The sequence below is a fragment of the Hippopotamus amphibius genome, chromosome 1, assembly GCF_030028045.1.
Source record: "Hippopotamus amphibius kiboko isolate mHipAmp2 chromosome 1, mHipAmp2.hap2, whole genome shotgun sequence".
In the NCBI taxonomy this organism is placed as follows: domain Eukaryota; kingdom Metazoa; phylum Chordata; class Mammalia; order Artiodactyla; family Hippopotamidae; genus Hippopotamus; species Hippopotamus amphibius.
Window position 1 is genome coordinate 31,102,166 of NC_080186.1, and position 23,121 is coordinate 31,125,286.

The 23,121-nt window shown below is 43.4% G+C and overlaps 1 protein-coding gene across 9 annotated transcripts in view; it reads right to left on the reverse strand.

Moving 5' to 3' along the window:
- Window positions 1-22,254, reverse strand: part of RHBDL2 (rhomboid like 2) — a 52,403-nt gene extending 30,149 nt beyond the window's left edge. For 2 of the 9 annotated variants that reach the window (XM_057706004.1, XM_057705961.1), the window contains exons 1-2: window positions 21,630-21,651; window positions 2,847-3,004 (exon numbers count right to left, since the gene is read on the reverse strand). In XM_057706004.1, the coding sequence (XP_057561987.1) occupies window positions 2,847-2,867 (21 nt within the window). In that variant the 5' untranslated portion in view covers window positions 2,868-3,004; window positions 21,630-21,651. Of the gene's footprint in view, window positions 1-2,846; window positions 3,005-21,629; window positions 21,799-22,134 lie in introns of those variants that run through there. The other 7 variants (XR_009048797.1, XM_057705967.1, XM_057706023.1 and 4 more) reach the window with 7 other exon arrangements.
- Window positions 22,255-23,121: the final 867 nt, after the last annotated feature.

Below are 23,121 nucleotides of genomic sequence, written 5' to 3' on the forward strand. Positions count from 1 at the left end.
ACCACCAGGGAAGTCCTCAAGCAATTATTCAACAGACATCTGTTGAACATCTACCATGTATCAGGCCACCATCCCTATCCCAAAGTGTTTACGATGTTATGGAGGAGGCTGAGGTCAATAAAAATTACACAAATAATTGTACAATTACAGTTGTGCTACCAAGCCGGTGATACCAAGCAGATGCAGCATGTCTGTAACAGTGAGGCCTGATCTACATACTCTTTCCTCTCCACAGGTCATGTGCTAGCTGCACTGTCCTTCTCCTTTTGGTTTAGTTCTGTCATATTTTACTCCTGGTTGAACTATTTAAACCACTCAATCAAATGTGTTCATGGTCAAAAAAAAGGGGTGGGGTAGGCTCAAACATATTAAGGAAAAAAAATAATGTTGCCAGATACTACATAGAGTACAATCCAAGTTTTGTAAAAAGTAATGTATTGGTACACAGGAAAACATCTGGAGAACTAACCATGGTTACATCTGCATGATGGAATTTCACTAGATTTTTGCCCTCTATGCAGGAGTGGGCACCAATTTTGTGTACCCTGAAGCTTAAACAATTTTGGGAGGTGGGGTTCTTTGGAAAAAATAATGTAAAATTAAAATTACAAAATAAAAAATTTACAGAAGTACATACACTGCTTTAGAAGGCGCCCATGCACGTAGAAGCCTGAGGCTTAAGCTTTATTAGTTTCACAAGTAATCCAGTCAAAACAATCTTAAAAAAGAAGAACAAAACAGGAGATATCACACTCTCTGATTTCAAACTATATAAAAAGCCACAGTAATCAAAACAGTATGATATTGGCACAGAAACAGACAGATAGATCAATGGAACTGAATAGACAGCCCAGAAATGAACTCACACTTACATGGGCAACTAATGTATAACAAAGGAGGCAAGAATATACAATGGGGAAAAGATGGCCTCACACGACATACAAAAGTAAACTCAAAATGGATTAAAGACTAAAATGTAAGACCTGAAACCATAAAACTTCTAGAAGAAAACACAGGCAGTCTGCTCTTTGACATCAGTCTTAGCAATATTTTTTTGGCTATGTCTCCTCAGGCAAGGGAAACAAAAGCAAAAATGAAACAAATGGGACTACATCAAACTAAAAAGCTTTTGCACAGCAAGGAAAACTATCAAGAAAAGGAAAAGGCTGCCTACTGAATGGGAGCAGATGCTCACAAATGATATATCCAACCAGGGGGTAATATCCAAAATATACAAAGAACTCACAATTCAACATCAAAAAAAAACAACCCGATTGAAAAATGGGCAGAGGACCTGAATAGACATTTTTCCAAAGAAGACATAAAGATGGCCAACAGACACACAGAGAGATGAACACCACTAATCATCAGGGAAACGCAGTCAGAACCATGAGGGGAATTTCCTGGCGGTCCAGTGGTTAGAACTCCGCACTTTCACTGCTGTGGCCCAGATTCAATCCCTGGTCCGGGAACTAAGATCCCACAAGCCGCACAGCATGGCAAAAAACAAAAACAAAAAAAAACCATAATGAGAATCATTTCACACATTTCATAATGGCTATTATCAAAAAGATAACATTACAAGTGTTGGCCAGGATGTGGAGAAAAGAGAACTCTCACACACTGTTGTGGAAACATAAATTGGTGCAGCCACTATGGAAAATAGTATGTAGATTCCTCAAAACATTAAAAATAGAACTTACTGTAGGATCCAGCAATTCCACTTCTGGGCATTTATCCAAAGAGAACAAAAACACTAGAAAAGATATGTACCCCTATGTTCACTGTAGCATTATTTACGACAGCCAAGATATGGAAGCAACAAGTGCCCATTGATAGGTGAATGGATAAAGAAGATGGTTTGCGGGGAGGGGAGCACACACACACACAAACACACACACACATGAGACTATTTCTCAGCCATGAAAAAGAATGAAATCTTGCCATTTGCAACAACATGGATGGACCTAGAGGGTATTATGCTAAGAGAAATGACTCAGATAAAGACAAATACTGTATGATTTCACTTATATGTGTAATCTAAAAAGCAAAACAAATGAACAAACACAACCAAACAGAAACAGAGTCATAGACACAAAAAACAAACAGGTGGTTGCCAGGGGGTGGGGGTGGGAGGAGATGAGAAAAAGGTGGGAGAATAAGAGGTACAAACTTTCAATTACGAAGTAAATGTCACAGGTATGAAATGTACAGTGTGGGGAATTCAGTCAATAATTGTCTGATAGCTTTGTATGGTGACAGATGACAACTAGACTTTTCATGGGGATCATTTTGAAATGTATAGAAATAACGAATCACCATGTTGTATACCAAGAACTAACATAACAGTGTTGTAGGTCAATTATGCTTCAAAAACAAACTCATAGAGAAAGAGATCAGGTTTGTGGCTACCAAAGGTGGGGGTGGGAGGGGGAATTAGATGAAGGTAGTCAAAAGGTACAAACTCCTAGTTATTAAGGTAAATAAGTACTAAAGATGTAATATACAACATAAGATAATTAACACTGCTGTACATTATAAATGGAAGTTAAGAGGGTAAATCCCAAGAGTTCTTGTCACAAAGAAAAAGATATTTTTCTATTTCTTTAATATTGTGTCTATATGAGATGATGGTTGTTCACTAAACCTATTGCAGTAATCATTTCATGATGTATGTAAGTCAAATCATTATGTTGTACATCTTAAACTTCAAAAAAAAGGTATAATAAAAACAAAGCCATATCTATGAGACCTTTGCTGGACCCTAAAGTCTCAAGCACTGTACTATTTCTTCCCTCTCCTTGTGGCCCAATGTCTTGAAGGAGGAGTTTGCACCCACTGAACACCTTGTCATCTGCATCCTTCATTGAAACTGCTCTGCTGAGTTATGCCGTTCAAACAAGTCCACTTCAGTTATGATGTGAGTTCTAATGAAGCATGCAGAGCACCCCAGTCTCTTCAAAGCACATCCTCATGCAAATTCTCATGTACTCCTCCGAACAATCTGGGAAGAAAGAAGACAAGCAGTATCTTCCCAATTCTCATCTTCATGCTTCCTAACAGAGCTTCCTGTTGCAATGCCTTCATCCCTGCCTTTCATCCCAACCATATTCCATTGGCTGACTTCCTTCTCCCGCTCCCCAGCCACAGGCATCCCCTCTGCACACTTCAACAAATTTGTTGTCCTGCAACTGGACTTCTCTTAACTTGATGGAAAAAGGCACAGTGTCAAAGTCACTAGAGAGCAGGTACACAGGCTCGACAGACCTGGGGAATGGCCATGTCTTATTTTTATGTGCAACCCCAGTCAACAGCGCTGGACCTGGGGCCAGGAGCAGTAGAATGGGGGTTTGCCAGGGGCTGGGGGCCAGGGGGAATGGGGAGTTATAAGTTTAATCGATACTGTGCAGAGTTTCAGTTTGGGAAGATGAAAAAGTTCTAGAGATAGATGATGGTGATGGTTGTACAACAATGTAAATGCAGTGAATGCCATGAATTGTACACTTAAAAACGGTTAAAATGTTAAATTTTATGTTGTATATTTTACCACACACACAAACACACACACAAACTAAACAATATTAAATTTTCAAGGTCACTGTGAAGACTAGATAGAATATACTGTTTGTCACCAACATGTGCTTAATCAATGGTATTCAATGCTATTGATATTTTCAGCTTAGTCCAATGTATCCAAACTCCTAGAGGGCCTAAAATAAAGTTTTTCACTGGAATTTTTTTTTAAGGCATGAACCATAGAGCCAGATGACTGGACTTAAAACACAGCTCTACAGGGACTTCCCTGGTGGTCCAGTGGGTTTAAGACTCCGCGCTCCCATCACAGGGGGGCCAGGTTCAATCCCTGGTCAAGGAACTAGATCCCACGTGCAACCCGCAACTAAGAGTTCTCATGCCAGCAACTAAGAGTCTGCGTGCCTCAGCTAAGAACCTCACATGCTGTAACTATGAACCCATATGCCACAACTAAAAAAATCCCACACGCTGCAACGAAGACAGCACAGCCTAAATAAATAAACATTTTTTAAAAAACACAGCTCTACAACCTATCAGCTATAAAGTAACCTTAAGTGAGTCACTTAAATTCTCTGAGCCTCAAATTACATTTTTTAAGAATTGTGATAAAATATATATAAAATTAACCATTTAAAAGTGTACAATTCAGTAGCATTAAATGCATTGACAGTGTTGTGAAACCACCACGACTATGTAGTTCCAGAACTTTTTCATCACCCTAGACAAAACCCCCATATACCCATTAAGCAGTCATCCCCCAGTGCCCCCTCCCTCCAGCCTCTGGCCACCACTAATTTGCTTTCTGTCTCTATGGATATACCTATTCTAGATATTTCATACAAATGGAATCATACAATATGTGGCCTTTTGAGTCTGGTTTCTTTCACTTAGTAAAAGTCTTCAAGGTTCATCCGTGTTGCAGCATGTCAGTACATCATTCTTTTTATGGCTGAATAATATTGCATTGTATACATAGATATACAAGAAAAACCACATTGTTCATCCATTCATCTGTTGAAGGGCATTTGGATTATTTCCACCTTTTGGCTGCTGTGAATAGAGCTGCTATGAACAAACTCATACAAGTCTTTATTTGAATGCCTGTTTTCAATTCTTTGGGGTATATACCTAAGAGTGGAATTTCTGGGTCATATGGTAATTCTACATTTAACTTATGGGGAAACCTTCAGATCCCATTTTAAAGTGGGGATAATGATAGCACTTGCCTCATAGCATTTGGGGAAAGATTATTTGAGATAAGGCATGTAAAGCACTTAGAACAGTTTCTGGCACATAGCAAACACTCCACAATTATTAGTTATTATTGGCTATGAATGGATGAGTGAGTATGTGGATGGATGGTTGGATGGATGGACGGATGGATGGATGGATGGATGGATGGATGGATGGATGGATGGATGGAAGTGATGGGGCTGTGTCTGGGGTCTATTTTCACACTGCAAGTTACTAAGAATCAGGTCACAATTCATTTTCAAATGTATTCCATCAGGCAAGGTCCTACATTACAATGGGTTATATTCAATAAATTCAGGGAAGAAGAGAATTCCCCTTTTATTTTTTTTCCCCCAGGAACTTTGTTGAAAATAAAGGCTTCTCTCCCACTCACCCAGCCTCCCAGGGTCACACATTAAGTCTGTAGAGATAACTATTTTATTAATTTTCATTGCACATTGATTATTATAGTTTCTGTGATGTCTCATGAATGGCAAAATGACTATGGATTTAAGATCAGCAGCTCTTAAACACAAATATTAAGGCACTTTAAAAAAAGTTCAATTAGGAGTGATTAACATTGTGTTAATAAGCCACATTGTAAATTTAAATATCATACATGATTAGTTCATGAGTAATCAAGACAATATCATACTGGCACAAAAACAGAAATATAGATCAATGGAACAGGATAGAAAGCCCAGAGATAAACTATGGTCAACTAATCTATGACAAAGGAGGCAAGGATATACAATGGAGAAAAGGCAGCCACTTCAATAAGTGGTGCTGGGAAAACTGGACAGCTACATGTAAAAGAATGAAATTAGAACACTTCCTAACACCATATACAAAAATAAACTCAAAATGGATTAAAGACCTAAATGTAAGGGCAGACACTATAAAACTCCTGGAGGAAAACATAGGAAGAACACTCTTCAACATAAATCACAGCAAGATCTTTTTTGATCCACACCCTAGAGTAATGGAAATAAAAACAAAAGTAAACAAGTGGGACCTAATGAAACTTCAAAGGTTCTGCGCAGCAAAGGAAACTATAAGCAAGACGAAAAGACAACCCTCAAAATGGGAAAAAATATTTGCAAATGAATCAACAGACAAAGGATTAATCTCCAAAATATATAAAAAGTTCATCCAGCTCAATATCAAAAAAACAAACAACCCAATGAAAAAATGGGCAGAAGACCTAAATAGCCATTTTTCCAAAGAAGACATACAGATGGCCAAGAGGCACATGAAAAGCTGCTCAACATCACTAATGATTAGAGAAATGCAAATCAAAACTACAATGAGGTATCACCTCACACAGGTTAGAATGGGTATCATCAGAAAATCTACAAACGGTAAATGCTGGACAGGGTGTGGAGAAAAGGGAACCCTCTTGCACTGCTGGTGGGAATGTAAATTGATGCAGCCACTATGGAGAACAGTATGGAGGTTCCTTGAAAAACTAAAAATAGAGTTACCTCATGACCCAGCAATCCCACTACTGGGCATATACCCAGAGCACACCATCATTCAAAAAGACACATGCACTCCAATGTTCATTGCAGCACTATTTACAATAGCCAAGACATGGAAGCAACCTAAATGTCCATCAACAGATGACTGGATAAAAAAGATGTGATACATATATACAATGGAATATTACTCGAGCTGTAAAAAGGAATGAAACTGGGACATTTGTAGAGACATGGATGGAACTAGAGACCGTAATACAGAGTGAAGTGAGTCAGAAAAAAACAAATATCGTATATTAACACATATATACGAAATATAGAAAAATGGTACAAATCAACTGGTTTGCAAGGCAGAAATAGAGACCCAGATGTAGAGAATAAACATATGGACACCAAGTGGGGAAAGCAGGGAGGCTTGGGGGGGAATGAATTGTGAGATTGGGATACCAAATTGTACACTCTAAATATATGCAGTTTATTGTATGTTAACTGTATCTCAATAAAAGTTCTTAAAAAATAAGTTCAATTAGGAGTGATTAACATTGTGTTAATAAACCCTATCGTAAATTTAAATATCATACATGATTATTTCATGAGGAAATAAAATTCTACACTGTTAATAACACACCTTTATATCAACAAAAGGAGCTAGAAAAACAAGGATTACATTTCCCCCCAATTTTTCTCTTTTTTCCAGATTTCAAAGTTTCCAGTAATTTTACGACTTCAAGCCCGTTATTTTAGATATTTGAGTGAAATATATCTCCTCTGCTGCGAAGGTATCTAACCCATTCAGTTTAGTCGAGACTCACTGTGTGTCCGCTTTCTTCCTTGGCACATGCAGTGAAGGGATCTGACGTCTAGATCTACCTACTGTAGATTCTAGAAACAGATGAACATGTTGGTATGGATGGCGGCATTTTGTTTTTACCTCTCCTCGAGGTCAAACACTATCACACTCTGACTTCTGTACCTGTCTGTGTGCCTTTTCCTTGAGAACAGAGACCTCTCTCTGGTTCCTCTCATCTCCAGCATCTGGTGCGTGACGCTCACAGGTGCTGCTCCTAGTCGGACATTCCCCCGTCCCTCCCACTCCTGTTTCTCTTCTGCTCCCACGCCTGAACTTCTGAGCACAGTTCACCACCTTGGAAACATTACTGACCACACTGACAACAGTGAAAAAGACTGATTCATACTCAAGAGGCTGCATGGAAATGGGTGCAGTTTATGAGGTGTAAATTGACATAGCCTTTTCACAAAGCAACTGGGCAGTACCTATAAAATATGAAATGTATATACCTTTCAACAGAACCATTCTCCTTCTAGAAATCTATGCTACAAATGTCTTTGAGCAAGTACTCAAGGCTATCTTTCTTCTTTTTTTTTTAAAGATTTATTTGGTTTCTTTATTTATTTATTTATTTTTGGCTGTGTTGGGTCTTCGTTGCTGCACATGGGCTTTCTCTCGTTGTGGCGAGCAGGGGCTACTCTTCATTGTGGTGTGCAGACTTATTGCGTTGGCTTCTCTTGTTGCTGAGCGTGGGCTCTAGGTGCAAGGGCTTCAGTAATTGTGGCACACGGGCTCAGTAGTTGTGGCGCGTGGGCTTTAGAGCACAGGCTCGGTAGTTGTGGCGCATGGGCTTAGTTGCTCCGTGGCATGTGGGATCTTCCCAGACCAGGGATCGAACCCATGTCCCCTGAGTTGGCAGGCGGATTCTTAACCACTGCACTACCAGGAAAGTCCAAGGCTATCTTTCAAAGATGTCCAGTGCAGAACTATGCAGAGTAGTGAAAAATTACAAAGAAGCTGAGTGTACTTTAATCAGGTTGTTGTATTTTCTGATAGTTCTGCTTCTTTGGTAGTTTGTCCTTACACTGTGCTGAAATCTGCTCACCAGCACTTGTGCTCCTGGGTCAAAGGTTTCCCTCCCTAGGGCCTCACAGAGCAAGTCTAATCTAAGATCATGTCATTAATTGTGTAGGTGTGGCCTGTATACTTCATGGGTTCCATAGGTCAAAGTTGGGATAGATTATATGAATTTTCTAGATTACCAGAATTTTCGGAGACTCAGATTACAAGAGCCTCAAAATAAGCGAGCAGTGATTACAGCACATTATAGTCTCACACAGATACAAAATCATCCACAGCTATCAAATTATTTACTTGGTCACCCTCATCACATTATTACTTGTTGAGTGAAATTGTTTACTATACTGACTGTGCTTTCTTACTCATTAAGCAAAGATCATGCAGGTTTCTTGAGATTTCTTTAATGTTGACTTGATATTATGCCTCACCTCCTACCTCTTATCTGCAGCAAGTGGCTGCCAACTCTTTGCTGAAAGCACACACACATGCATTCAGATCAAAACTGGGTGGCACGGCTGTGAAATGTTCTCATCTTACCTTTAGGGAACAACCAGGGGTAGATTGTTAAAAAGAATGTTGGAAGAGTAGAAAAGACTCATACCCTTCTGGTTTAAAATGGATATGTTCCCCCTGCACACCAAGAACCAAAAAGACCTTCCCTTCAAGTTAGCAATTATTCTTAAGAAGAGGAAAAGTAGAAAGAACTTTCCTACTTCCTGACCTTACCTGATATAAGCATTGCTTGGGTTATGAATCATGGAGCCAGTGTGCTGGCCAAGGACTAGAAAAGGCAGGGCTGTGCTTGTTTACCCAGAACAATCATCTGCCTTTTAAAAAAAAAATCTGTAGAAAAAGAGATTTCCATAAGAAGATTTAGGACTTCCCTGGACGTCCAGTGGTTAAGACTCTGCACTTCCACTCCCGGGGGGCGCACGTTTGATCCCTGGTTGGGGGAACTAAGATCCTCCATGCCACATGGTGTGGCCAAAAACCAAAAAAAGAAGAAGAAGAAGAAGAAGAAGATTTACACAGGAGACTCTTGACATTGGCAAGGGATTTTTCCAAAGAGCTTTTAGGTGCCCTCATTCACTATATACTGATAGGGACAGAGTAAAGGGACAAAGTAGATAATAAATAGTTAATCCCAGTAGAGGATTGTAAGTAAAGAAAATAGTATGGGAGACCCTGTAAGTTAAAGATCACTCAAGAAAGCACCCTTGCTTAACAACAAAGCCAAGCAGGCTTCCTTAGCAACAAAACCATGCAACAGAAGCATGAGACATGCCCCCAAACAGTAAAACAATGGTGGGATGAGATCCACATCCTGTCCAGTGAGCTCAGTAAGTCAATGACCCCATGACATGCTCTCTGCACACATAAAAAACAATAATTTATGGAAAGGTGACATTTCAAAGTGAAAGACCCTCCTTGTACTGAGACCTGAAATAATTTATCCATAGTGCCATGACAGTCCCAGCTTGACCACGCAGGGATAAGACAACTCCCCCACCCGACACAGGAGGAACTGATGATGGAAGCGTGACATCTACTCAAGAATGAGGAAGAGGGTGGTCTTTTCCCCCTCCCCATTTTTCCTTTGATTATAAAAGTATAGCCCACTAAGTTCTAAGGCCTGGCACCTTCTCACCTGCCCACTTGTAAGCATCTCAAGCGCCTATTCTAATAAATCACTTCTTATCTATCACTTTGCCTCTTGCTGAAATCTTTCTGTGCTGAGACATACAGGACCGGAGCTCCTCAGAGCCCCCTGAAATGCCACCTAGCGGTTTCAATATTACATAGTGTCTCCCAAAATTATGTGATAAATTATAGCCAGAAAATTTTAAGTCAAAGACTTCCATAACCCAGCAGAACCCATGGGGCCTTCCTGGGACAGACCTCTCCCCCATATCCTCTGCTTTAGCTCCTCTCTGAAGTACCAAGGTAATAGTATCTGATGCACGTTTCCTGAGTTGTTTTGCAGTAGATTGGCTTCACTGAGTGGGCAAGTGGACCCAAGTTTGGTTCTTTAACACTTCCACTGTATTCTTTTAATAACATTTATGTAATGGTCAGTTGTCAGTTTTCTCAGAGAATCCCTCATCTCACAAATCTGGGTAGGCAGAAAGGACCACTTCCCAGTACAAAAGCTAAAAATGCCCAATACTCATTTTTCCAGGTCCTTAGGCCGCTAGCGCTCAGGTATGTGACCTACACTTAAACAATCAGCTGCATTTGCTGAGAATTTTTGCAACTGGAGCTGGGGATGGGGAAGAGTCTTTACAGCAGTGCACTTTATTTTTATTTATTTATTTATTTATTTATTTATTGGCTGCATTGGGTCTTTGCTGCTGCACACAGGCTTTGTATAGTTGCAGCAAGTGGGGGCTACTCTTTGTTGTGGTGTGTAGGCTTCTCGTTGTGGTGGCTTCTCTTGTTGCAGAGCACGGGCTCTAGGCACGTGGGCTCAGTAGTTGCGGCACAGGGGCTTAGTTGCTCCATGACATGTGGGATCTTGCTGGACCAGGAATTGAACCTGTGTCCCTTGCACTAGCAGGCGGATTCTTAACCACTGCACGACCAGGTTAGTCCCCTACAGGGGTGCACTTTAAAGTAGTGACAGCAGTATCTGGTGTCCATCCAGCCTTGCCATTGGCGTCAGTGTGGCACCCAGCATCCAGTGCTAGCTGTGTCTTTGATGCAGGCTGAAGCGAGCACACAGCAGCAACAATGGGGCTGTCTTTGCCTATCTGGCGCTGTGATTTTGGTGTATTTCTAGGTGCTTGGTCTCCCTTTGTTTCTGCTTATTTCCCAAACTGTTTCCTTCCAGTAATTTTGTAATCTACCATGATATTGTGATATACTAAGAAATATATATTTGGTCTTCATCCCCAGTTCCAGGCACACATCTCCTAAAACCTTTGGAATTTCCTGAGTGATAGCGGTGAGAGGAGTATCTTTTGTTATTCATAATAAGTCTCTTTCAATTCTACCTGAGTGTATGCTAATGAAGTGATCCTTAGAGGATGGGTACTAGTTGCCAGAGGAAACAACCATGTGATTAGAGGGTTGGAGCTTTCAGCCCCCACCTCTGGAATGGGGAGAAGGGCTCGAGATTGAATTTAATCACCAGTGATCAATAATTTAATCAACCATCCCTATGTGATGGACTCTCCATAAAAATCCTAAACTAATGGGTTTGGAGAGCTTCCAGGTTGGAGAACAGATCAAGGTGCTGGAAGGGTGATGCACCCAGAGAGGGTGTGGAAGCTCTATGTCCCTTCCCACATACCTGGCCCTATGCATCTCTTCCATTTGGCTGCTGCTGAGTTGTAATCTTTTTTTTTCTTCAAACTTTCCCAGAGAGAGGGATTTTTTTTTTAATATTTTGATTTTTTTTTAAATTTATTTATTATTTATTTATTGGCTATATTGGGTCTTCATTGCAGTGAGCAGTGCATGAGCTTCTCATTACGGTGGCTTCTCTTGTTGCACAGCACGGGTTCTAGGTGCACGGGCTTCAGTAATTGTGGCACGTGGGCTCAATAGTTGTGGCTTATGGGCTCTACAGCATGAACTCAGTAGTTGTGGCACCCAGGCATAGTTGCTCCGCGGCATGTGGAATCTTCCTGGACCAGGGATCGAACCCATGTCCCCTGCATTAGCAGCTGGATTTTTAACCACTGCACCACCAGGGAAGTCCATGAGTTGTAATCTTTATAATAAAACTTTATAATAAACTGATAATAGCAGGTAATGCTCTCTCCTGAGTTCTGTGAGCTGTTCTGGCAAATTATGGAAGCCAAGGAGGCAGGGTCACAGAAACCCTCAATTTATAGACATTTGGTCAGAAGCATTGGAAGCCCAGGCTTGCTACTGGCATCTGAAGTAGGGAGAAGTCTTGTGGGACTGAGCCCTTAACCTGAGCCAGTGTCAGAACTGCTTGTGGAAAATCCACACGGTTGGTGTCAGGAGTGTGAGTACGATTAGAGAAATAGGTTTTTTTTTTTTTTTTTTAATTTATTTTACTACTCAATGTGCTTTCAATAAAATACATTTACTGGTGTAATCAGCCAGAATCAGTTTCTGTCCCTTGCAACCAAGAGTCTAACTAATACACCTGAACAGCCAAGAAACACTTCTAAACTCTATCTGGCATCTTCTGTTGCAAACTAAACTCATTTCTTGTCCTGTGTTTGGAAGACATACTGTAAGGAGAGCACAGAACTAGGAGATCTGTTTTTCAGTCTCACTCTGCCACTTCTGAGCTGTGTGACCTGGAGCAAGTCCCTTCCCAGCCCTGAGCCACAGTTCTCTCACCTGCACAGTGAACACTCTGGACTACACAAGCAGTTCCCCAAACTGGCTCTGTCTTAGAATCTCCTCAGGCATTTGTTTTTCAACATTTGTTTTCATACAGATTCCTGGGCCCCACTCCTGAGGAAACTAATTTAATAGGTTCAGTTAAATTTCTGACAATTATACCAGTGAAGTGGAGGCAGAAGTTCCTTTGAGAACCACAAGCAAGGTTCTCCAAAGTCCACTCCATCTCACAATCTCTGTGATCTTCCAACAGAAGGCAGATACAGTTTTACTGCTGTATTCCTCACGCGCAGAAACTTCCTGGTACACAAAAGGTGTTCAGAAAACAATTGTATCTAAGTAAAAGGTTAACAAACTCTCTGCAACTTTTATGTAAATCTAAAATTGTTCCAAAATACTAAGTTTATTTAAAAGGATACTGGAAGGGAGAAGGGATGGTGAGAGGAATTCCACGTACACCACATTCACTAAGAGTTCTGTGTTACTTTATATTGAAAAGCACTTCCCCTCACCCTTTTCCTCTGCACACCGCCCCCGCCCCCATCATCATTCTGCCATCACTGAGCTGTCAGAGGAGACCTGCAGAGCCACCATGCCTTACGGGTTACAAAAGGGACTGTCACCTATCTTGGAGGAGCACCATTCCTTGTGCTTGGCACTGTGAAGACCCAAGTTCTACTCCCTTCAGTATCTTACAGAATTACTGCAAGAATCAAAAGAAAGAGTTGCCATAATAGTGAGCACTTACTGTGTGTCAGGTTCTACGCTAAAACTTTATGAGCACTCGCTCCATTACTTCTTACAACAACCTTGTAAGGTGGGATAATAACATCCCCATTTTATGGATAGGGAAACTCAGGCTTCCAGTGTAACTTGCTCAAGGTCATACAGCTAGTGACAAGAGGGCTGGGACAGGAGCCTTTGAAGGTGTTTGACTCCAAAGACCCCATGTGTTCCCCTGCCCTGTGATTTCTATGTAACAGGTGTTCAAGAAGTGTGCATATTTATTTTGATTATTTTCATCCCATCCTTCCCTCTCCCCTAACCTCCCTCTTCTTCCTCCAGCTCCCCAAACAGACCGACTAGACCCTGAGAGTTCCCAGAAGGGAGCTATAGAAGAACTGGCAGGCAGGGCTGGGATTCCCCACCACTCCCATTACTGCCACAGGGAATCACGATGGAGACAGGAGTCCAGGAAAGGAAAAGGATTTGATTCTCTGAGAACCAGAGGACTAAGTCAGGCTCACCTTCCCTTCTTCACCTCACCCAGGAGAGCACTGCCAAGGCCACCGACCTTAGGACAACTTCTCTTTGGCAGAAAGGCTTTCGATCATTAACTTGTGCTGCTTTCCCAGCTGCATTCAAATAAGTAGGTTTCAAACCTCTGAATTGTTTTTTTTAAACAGCTGGCCCCACCCATTCATTGGTACCAGGCGGCCCCTTGCAGAGGCCGAATCCAGCCTTGATGTGGCCGGGGTGCCCAGGAGGCTGGGCGACAGCCTATGCTGGGTGTACCCAACTGCTGCCCAGCTGGGCCTGATGGAGAGGCTTTTGGTAGTGTTGCTAGGCAACCTGGGTATTTGGAGAGGCCACAGATTGGGCTTCTGGGCCACAGAGACTAGCAGCCTCCTTCATCACACTGCAAACCATCATTATGCACCATTCCAGAGGCCTGCCGCAATCTCTCTGTGGTCATAGCCTGAAAGGGTGCTTTTTTAGCTACGGAAATTCAGAACCAGCTTTTCAAATTTATGGGCTTGTGGTTGTGGTTGATTTCTTTTTGCTACATCCCTGAGGATACACTTGAAATAAAGAGGCAAAAGGTTTTAAAACAAAAAAGAACTGCCTTCACAAACCCCCTTTTCCAAAAGTTTTCCTTGTTCCTCAAGCAAAGCACACTTGCCCTCAATTGTGAGGGAAACTAAGGTAGGAACACTCTGCTTCCCGGGGTCTCTGCATGCCCACTATGTGTTAAAAGCTTCTTCCTTGGAATCCCACAACTGTGGCTGTGGTTCAGGGTGGGGGAACCAGGCCCTTGCTCATGTACAAGACCTCTCCATGGAATAATCTCTTTGTGTCTCTCCTACTCAGAGCCAATCATGATACCTCCCCTTCCCAATCCACAGAACTACTTTCACTTGTGGGGGGGGGGTTGTTTTTTGTTTTTGTATTTTTAGTTTTCAGCCGTGCCTTGCAGCTTGCAAGATCTTAGTCCCCTGACCAGGGATCGAACTTGGGCCAACGGCAGTGAAAGCACTGAGTCCTAACAACTAGACCGCCAGGGAATTCCCATCATTTGTGGGTGTCGTTGGGGTGTTTGTTTTTTGGGGGGGGGGCATGTGAACCATTTTTAAAGTCTTTATTGAATTTCTTACAATATCGCTTCTGTTTTATATTTTGGTTTTTTGGCCACGAGGCATGTGGGATCTTAGCTCCCCGACCAGGGATCAAACCTGCACCCCCTGCACTAGAAGTCCAAGTCTTAACCACTGGACCGCCAGGGAAGTCCCACTTGTGTTATTTTGATGAATTCTCCCAGTTGCCCTGTGAAGACACCATTTTTATTCCCATTTTACAGATGAACAACTAAGACAAAAAGAGGCACCCATGATTGCACACCTAGTCATAGCAAAGCCAGAGCAAAATCCCATTCTTCTGAGGTTAGATCCTGAGCTGCTGTACTATACCACACTGCCTCCCCACAGAGCTATTTAAAATACTACATATATTTTTGTACTCTTATGAATTATAGTAATAATAATAATACGTACTGGTGTAGAGACAAAAACTTCACCTTGTATCTCATACTATCCTCAACACATCATCCTTATTGATTGCGTTCGGGCTTTCAAAGCTGCCTCATACACCCTAAGGAATAGAGTCTGGCAGAATTCCCAAAGACAGACACACTATTTAACTAGGTTAATGACCTAGCCCACCAGAGCACAGGGCTGAAGGAAAACTCTCACCCTCCTTAATTCAAGAAGTTGACTCTGTTTGATAGCATTATGAGACTATTTCAGTTCCTTAAGTAAGGAGGCAGAATCATTGCTCTCATTAAATATTTGTAGTTATTTTTCAAAAAAGCTTTCACAGCCTCATCTACAATCTTTCTTAAATAATAGTCCATTGATAATGACCAACTATGCTGATTTGCACAGGACTAGGGATTTCTTGGGCTATGGGACTTAGGGTGCTAAAATCAGAATAGTCCTGGGCACACCAAGGACAGCTGGTCACCCTATCACAAACCACTTACATCAGAATCATCTGGAGAAGTCAGGTGAAGATGGCTGGTTCTAATCCTAGGGCAGTGGTTCTTTTTTTTTTCAGATCTTTATTGCAGTATAATAGCTTTACACTGTTGTGCCAGTTTCTGTTGTACAACAAAGTGAATCAGTTGTATTTATACATATATTCCCATATCCCCTCCCTCTTGAGCCTCCCTCCCACCCTGCAGTGGTTCTTAACCCTGGCTACACATCAGAATTTTCTGAGGAGATTGTAACACTGCTGATGTCTGAGCTCACCCCTGATCAGTGAAATTAGGGCCTCCAGAGCTAGGGCCTGGGCACTGGGATTTTTAAACGTGCAGCTAAGACTCCAACCCCCTGCCTTAGAGATGTGGATTCTGGGCTGGGGTTTTGCCCAGGAATCTGCCTGTCTTTTTAACAGCTCCCTGGGGGATTCTTATGTACACTATGCTTTAATAACCAATGAATTCTTATATAATGTGTGAATTCATTAGACAACATACCCTGAATGTCTTGTATATGTAAGGCTCTGGAAACATGAAGCAAAACACAAAAAAACAAAACCGCTTCCTATTCCCCAGGCCCTCCCTATCCAGTGGGGAATAAAGAGCTATAAATTCCCATACACTATACAGTAGTCCCCCCTTATCCACAGGGATAGATTCCAAATTCCCCAGTGGGTGCCTGAAACTGCAGATAGCATCAAATCCTATATAGACAATGTTTTTTTCCCATAGGTACATACCTATGATAAAGTTTATACTTAGGCAAGGCATTAACAACAACTAATAATAAAATAGAATAATTAAAACAATATACTGTAATAAAAGTTATGTGAATGTGATCTCTCTCTCCAAATATCTTATTGTACAAATTCAACGCCTTTTCCATCTTAACTAAGCACTTATCACACACTGTGGCTGTAACTTTTGCAGTTTGAGGTGAAACAGCAAAGCTAGCACAAATTTCTTTTTCCTTCTCCACAATTTCACAGGTAGAAGATTCATTTTTATCATAGATCTTAGCAACCTCAGCATATGGGGTTTTTTCAGCATATATATATATACATATATATATATATATATATATACACATATTTCTTTTCTTTCTTTTTTTTTTTTTTTTTTTTTGGCCACACCACATGGCTTGCAGGATTTTAATTCCCTGGCCAGGGATCGAACTCATGCCTCCTGCAGTGGAAGCTCAGAGTCCTAACCACTGGACCGCCAAGGAAGTCCCCATTTTTCTTTCCTTATTAAGTCAAGAACTCTCACCTTTTCACTTAAAGGAAGCACTTTACAGCTTCTCTGTGGCATATTCGAATTGCCAGCGTTACTACTCTTGTGCTTTGGGGCCATTATTAAGTAAAATAAGGGTAAGTTCAGTGTAGGCGCTGCGGTACCATGACTGATAACTGAGACTTCTACTAGGTGAACAGGCAGGATACACTGGACAAAGAGATGATTCATATTCCGGCCCAGATGGAGAAGGATGGCTCGAGATTTCATCAGGCTACTCAGAACAATACACAATTTAAAACTTATGAATTGTTCACTTCTGGAATTTTCCATTTAATATTTTCAAACCAAGGTTGACCTCAGGTAACCGAAACCAGGGGAAAGCAAAACCGCGGGTAAGCGGTGGGGGACTACTGAGCTGCGGTTTAGGTTTATAAGTGGGTCACCATCATCGGGTAGTTGTGGTTATTCAGTTTCCAGAAGCCCAGTGTGGTAGATTAAAGATGGAACATATTACTTGCCATTCTTCCACTAAAAGGTGGGTTTATTTCCCCACTTTGAATCTGGGCCAATCCTGTGACTGGTTTTGACTGATAATATGCAGCAGAAGTAGTGCTGAGTTCCTCCCAAGGCCAGGCCTGCAGAGATCTGCAGTCCCACTTCTGTTCCTCAGAATGCTCCCTCTTGGAAGCCTGACACCATATAAGAAGGTTGTTGACCTACAGGGAGGCCACCATGCCATGAGAAAGCCCAAACTACTCACATGGAGAGAGAGCCCGCGTAGAGGAGCACCAAGGTGCCAGACCTATGAGTGAAGCCTTCTTGGACCTTCCAGCCCAGCTCAGCCACCAACTGAATACAGCCAAGCAAAGGACCCCAGCTGACACCGCACACAGCAGAACTGCTCCGCTGAACTCAAATTCCAGACCCACAGAATCATGACAAAATCAAATGGTTGTTGTTGGAAGCTACGTTTCACGGTGATTTGTTATACAGCAGTAGCTACCAGCACTCCTCAGCAGAACTAGAAGACGACATGGTGTCCCAGACCATTCTGCCTTCCCACTAACACTGTTCATTTTCCTACCCCTCGGCAGAGTAGACTGCAGATGTCTCACTTGCAAGAGCCTCCCAGTTAGTCTCCATCTCTGTTTCCGCTCGCTCCTGCCCTGCCTTCCAGAACCAAACCAAACCATACATCAGAGTACATCAACTCTCTGCTTAAAAATCCTTCAGTGGTTTCCCATTGTCTGCAAGATAAATACAGGATCCTTGCTATGGCTTGGAAGTCCTGCATGACCCAGCTGCTGCCTTCTTTGTAGCCTTCTACCACTCTCCCCCAACCTCTCTGTGCTGCAACCACGGAGCCATCTTTCTGTCTCAGGCACACACCAAGTTCTCTCCCGCCTCAGGGTCTTTGTACTTGCTGTTCCCTCTACCTAACCCTCTCTCCTCCGCCCCTCACACCAAACCCCAACACATACACTCAAGGCTAGATCCTTCTCTGGCCTCTGCAGTGGCAGCCCAACCTCTGCCCACCCCATATATGCTATCACATCCCCCTGCGAATTCACTCTCAGCACTTACCACTATCTAAAATTATCTGGTTTATTTGTTGCCTGTCTCTTTCTACTAGAATATAAGCTCCAGGAAAGTAGGAAATGTTTCTTTTTTTACTCCATCTAAAGGTGCTTAGTAAGTGTTTGCTGAATAAACCATCAAGTGAGTGGAAGAAGGAAGGAAGGAGGAAGTTTGGGGGAATAGAAAGAGCACTGAAATTACCGCACTCAGAAAACCCTGGTCCTTGCTCCAGTTCCGCCCCCTGCTTATCTCCAGGCAGGTCACTTCACCTCACCTGATCAGGATCCCCGTCCCCAGCACCGTGTGCCTGGCCAGTGATGTTGCGTATGCCATACACCTGTAGTCTTCACATTTGTTGCTCATGAATCCCCATAAGAATTTTGGGGACTTCCCTGGTGGTCCAGTGGTTAAGACTCCCCACTCCCAATGCAGGGGGCCTGGGTTCGAGCCCTAGTCAGGAACTAGATCCCACATGACACAGCCAAATAAATAAATAAATATTTAAAAAAGAAGGAGGAGAAGAAGAAGGAGAATTTGGGGCAAGCCATATTACTCTCATACACTTTTTAAGTCAATAACTAAAATTATTTCTCACAAATTAAAATCGGTTCCAAAGACAGAATTTTCTGGCATCGTCTTTATTAGAGACATGCTTTAGATATATCTTCAGCCAAACCTTAGAGTTACAGATTTAGCCTGTTTCAGCTTATGGAAAATATCTACCATATAACCCAATTGTCAAAAACAGTCCTCACTGTCAAACCTATCAGTCAAACCAGAATAATTTTCTGTCTATAAGAGAATCCACCTTCATTTTTTCTCCTTGTTGCTTTTAATTAATTAATTTTTTATTGAGGTATAGTTGACTTACAATATTACATTAGCTTCAAGTGTACAACATAGTGATTCAAAATTTTTATAGATTATATCCATTTAAAGTTATTATAAAACACTGGCTGTATTCTCAATACTATATAATATATTCTTTTTTTAAAATAAATGTATTTATTGATTTATTGGCTGTGTTGGGTCTTTGTTGCTGCGCATGGGCTTTCTCTAGTTGCAGCAAGTGGGGGCTACTCTTCATTGTGGTGCGTGGGCTTCTCATTGAGGTGGCTTCTCTTGTAGCAGAGCACGGGCTCTGGGTGCTCGAGCTTCCGTAGTTGTGGCACGGGGGCTTCAGTAGTTGTGGTTCACAGGCTCTAGAGCTCAGGCTCAGTAGTTGTGGTACATGGGTTTAGTCACTCTGTAGCATGTGGAATCTTCCCGGCCCAGGGATCGAACTCACGTCCCCTGCATTGGCAGGCAGATTCTTAACCACTGCGCCACCAGGGAAGTCTCAAATGCTATATAATATATTCTTGCAGCTTGTTTATTTTACACATAGTAGCCTGAAACCCTCAATCTCCTACCCCTATCTTCCCCCTCCCCTTCCCCTCCCCCACTGGTAACCACTAGTTTCAACCTTACTGAGCACCTAGAAATTCCAGCTCCCACCCTCCACTAAGCCTTTTCAGGAGCATCTCCTTCTGCTAGAATATCTTCCCTCTCCAATTTGTTGTCCTGGCGAAGTCCTAACACTCTCTTCAAAACTGTCCTAAACCTCCTCTGCAAAGCCTTGCTGAGCATCTACCATGTGCCTGCCATGGTGCCAGGCACTGGGTGCAGTGGCAAACAAAGCAGACATGGTAAAACTAAATGCCCCTCTTAGTCCCCTCGACAACCTCTGCTCCTGCCTAGGGTACCATTGTCTTCTTTGTATCACTGTCTCCTCCACAAAGCTGTGAAAGCCCTGAAGATAGATTCTTTATAGGGATTCTTCATCTTTGAATCCCTATTATGGAGCCCACAGAATGCATCAATTAATGTTTATTGAATTCATTTACTCATGAGGGATTCATCAAACGTTTCTCTATCAGGGACATACAGGGTGCTTGTTATAAAGTGTGAACACAGATGTGGTTCCTGCCCTCTTGTGACCAACAGAGCACTTGACTGAATGAATGAAATATGAATGAGTGAATTAATAAATTAATAAATTGGGGAAGGAGTGCACTCTCTCGCACTTGGATGAAGCAGCCCAGAACAGGAGATGTACGGGAAGTGAGAAGCCAGTGTCTAGGAAGTTGGGGAAATGCTGATGGCCTTTTGTTCTTTCCAATACGCAGAAACTTAAAGGACAGCAAAGAGTTGAGCAAAGTACATAGGGTCTAGAGTCTGAGCTAGATTTGAATTCTGGACCCACTACTCATTAGCCATGTGACCTCAGGCAAATCCCTTTGTCTGTATCTTCATTTCCTCATCTGTAAAATGGAGCTGATAATAATATAACAGGGTTATGATTAAATGAGATTATGCATTTAAAAGCCTGTAACCTGAGGCCAGGCAGAGTTGGTTTTAAGAACTGGTGGTTCCCATCACTGTCTCTTGGTGTGAGTTTGCAAATTCAGAAACACAGCAGGATTCCCTTTCTTTCCTTCCAACTAGAGGTCCCAGCCTGGGTCGTGTTCTTACCTCAAATCAGCAGGTGGCGCTTTCCCTATTCAGCGCCTCCCTTCACCACCTCCCTCTTCACTCCCAGCTCAGTGTTTACAGGTCTGCCCAAGTGCCTTCAAGGACAGGGGTGTCTGAAACATCTTTACAAGGTAGGGAGAGGAAGGTGGCAGTTAGGAAGGGGCATGGCAGGAAGGGGGCCAAAGAAGAAGGAAAGAGCACAGATGTTTCTTGAGGCCCCACTGTGTGCCTGGCACTCGGCCTGGTGCTTAACAAGTATCATCTCATGCCATCTTCATAACAACACTATTTACAGATAAGGAAACTGAGGCTCAGGAAGAGGTGGGATATGAATCCAAGTGTTTCTATGACATCGAAAGGAGTTTTCACTCTGCCATGCTGTCTATCAGCTTACACACGATCACTTTACATTTGTGAAATAAATTTCAGTTTTCTTATTCCCAGGAAGAGCGGAAATTGTGTGTCCCACCCCTAACCGCACCCCACCCCCACACCCCCCCCCCCCGCCCCCGCAGGGAATCCAGGCACTTGCTCAAAGAAGGATGAATAAATGAATAAATAGTAACAAATGAAGGAGTGAACAGAATCCCTGAGACACCCTTACCAGGAAGGAGGAAACAAATAACCTTGGAGACTTGCCTTGCAGGAAGAAGCCAGAGACGATCTCCTCTGGCTGTGGTCTCCAGGGGCAGAGGTTGGGCAAGGCAGGAGGGCTAGAAAATGGCTCAGTTGGAAGGAGGAAAAAATTGGGGACAGGAGCTGGGGGCAGGTTACTGAGGAGAATGGGGTGAAGGGAGAGAAAGAAGGCCAGTGATTGACCAGGGCTGGGAGGGGCAATGGCATTACCTGGTCCTCCCACCATGGGGGTGGGGTGGGGTGGGGTGGGGTGGGGGTGGGGGGGTGGGGGGGTAGTCAGAGACGGCCCCCTGACTCCTGGTCCAACGTGCTGCCAACTTTTAAAACGAAAGTAGCAGGATCCCAAGCGGCCACTCCGGAAGGAGGTTGCCAAGGGGGCACCCCGCGGTTGGCCCTGGGCCTCGGGCTCTCCCCGCCCCGCGCCCGCCCGACAGAGGGACCCGCTCCACCGGCCCTCAGCTCCCGCAGCTTACCTCGGGGAGGCCAAGGGGCGTCGCAGACAAGACAGGCTGCTCCCCTTGCTCCAGGCCCAGGGGCTGCCTCAGCCGCCCTGAAGTTCCCGCCCTGCCAGGCACTCCTAGGTCCCTCCCCAAATTAAAATCCTCCGCAAAGGTTCCCGCCCGCCCAGCCCCCGGGGGAGGGAACCGCCGGAGATCCCCTCCCAGCCCCTAGACGGGCCGGGCCAGTCAGCTCGGCAGCCTCAGCCCCGGGCTGGCCCTGGATGAATGAGTCCTCCCACTCCGCCTGCTTGGGTCTGAGCCAGGGAGCCTGTGACCGCCTCTTTCTTTGCTCTTTCTCCTCGGCCGAGGCCCTAAACTCCAGTCCTCTTCCAAGTTCTAGTTCTTAGCTCTCTGGGGAAAAACCTCAGCAGGAGGATTCCTTTTCCCACCTTCCTATTTGCTGATTCCTCTCACTGGTTCAACTCAATGAGAAGCCAGAGGGCAAGGGAACTTATGGATGCAATCCACAGGGGTCAGCCCCTCAAGACACAGAGCAAGGCAGAGCCGGGTAGAGAATGGATGGTGGGAGAGGGTCTAAGAAAAAAAAAGTCTTCTCTCCTGAGTCTCCCCTTTACCAACATAGGACTACCACACAACACTTCTGACACCAGATGTGTGGTTTTCCCCACACCAAACAATTCTGCAGCAGCAGCTGGGTGTCCTACAATTTAATTCCGGTCTAACACCATCCACCCGGAGAGAGTGTCAGATCCCACAGGTGAAGGGCTCAGACTGCCCGCTCCCCTCCCACGTCACAAGCCAGTTGCAAGAAGCAGATCCCCAGGTGACCCACAACTTCTGTCCAACTTAGCTACAAGTCAGAGGTCCTGGTGTTCCCTCCTTGAGATATATGGGGCGAGGTCTGGGAGGGTCCCAAGCACAGGCGTTTCTGTCCCCATGGAGCTGGGATGTACCACCCTACCGCTAGATGGATGTGTTTACCGTCGTGGTCCAAGTGCG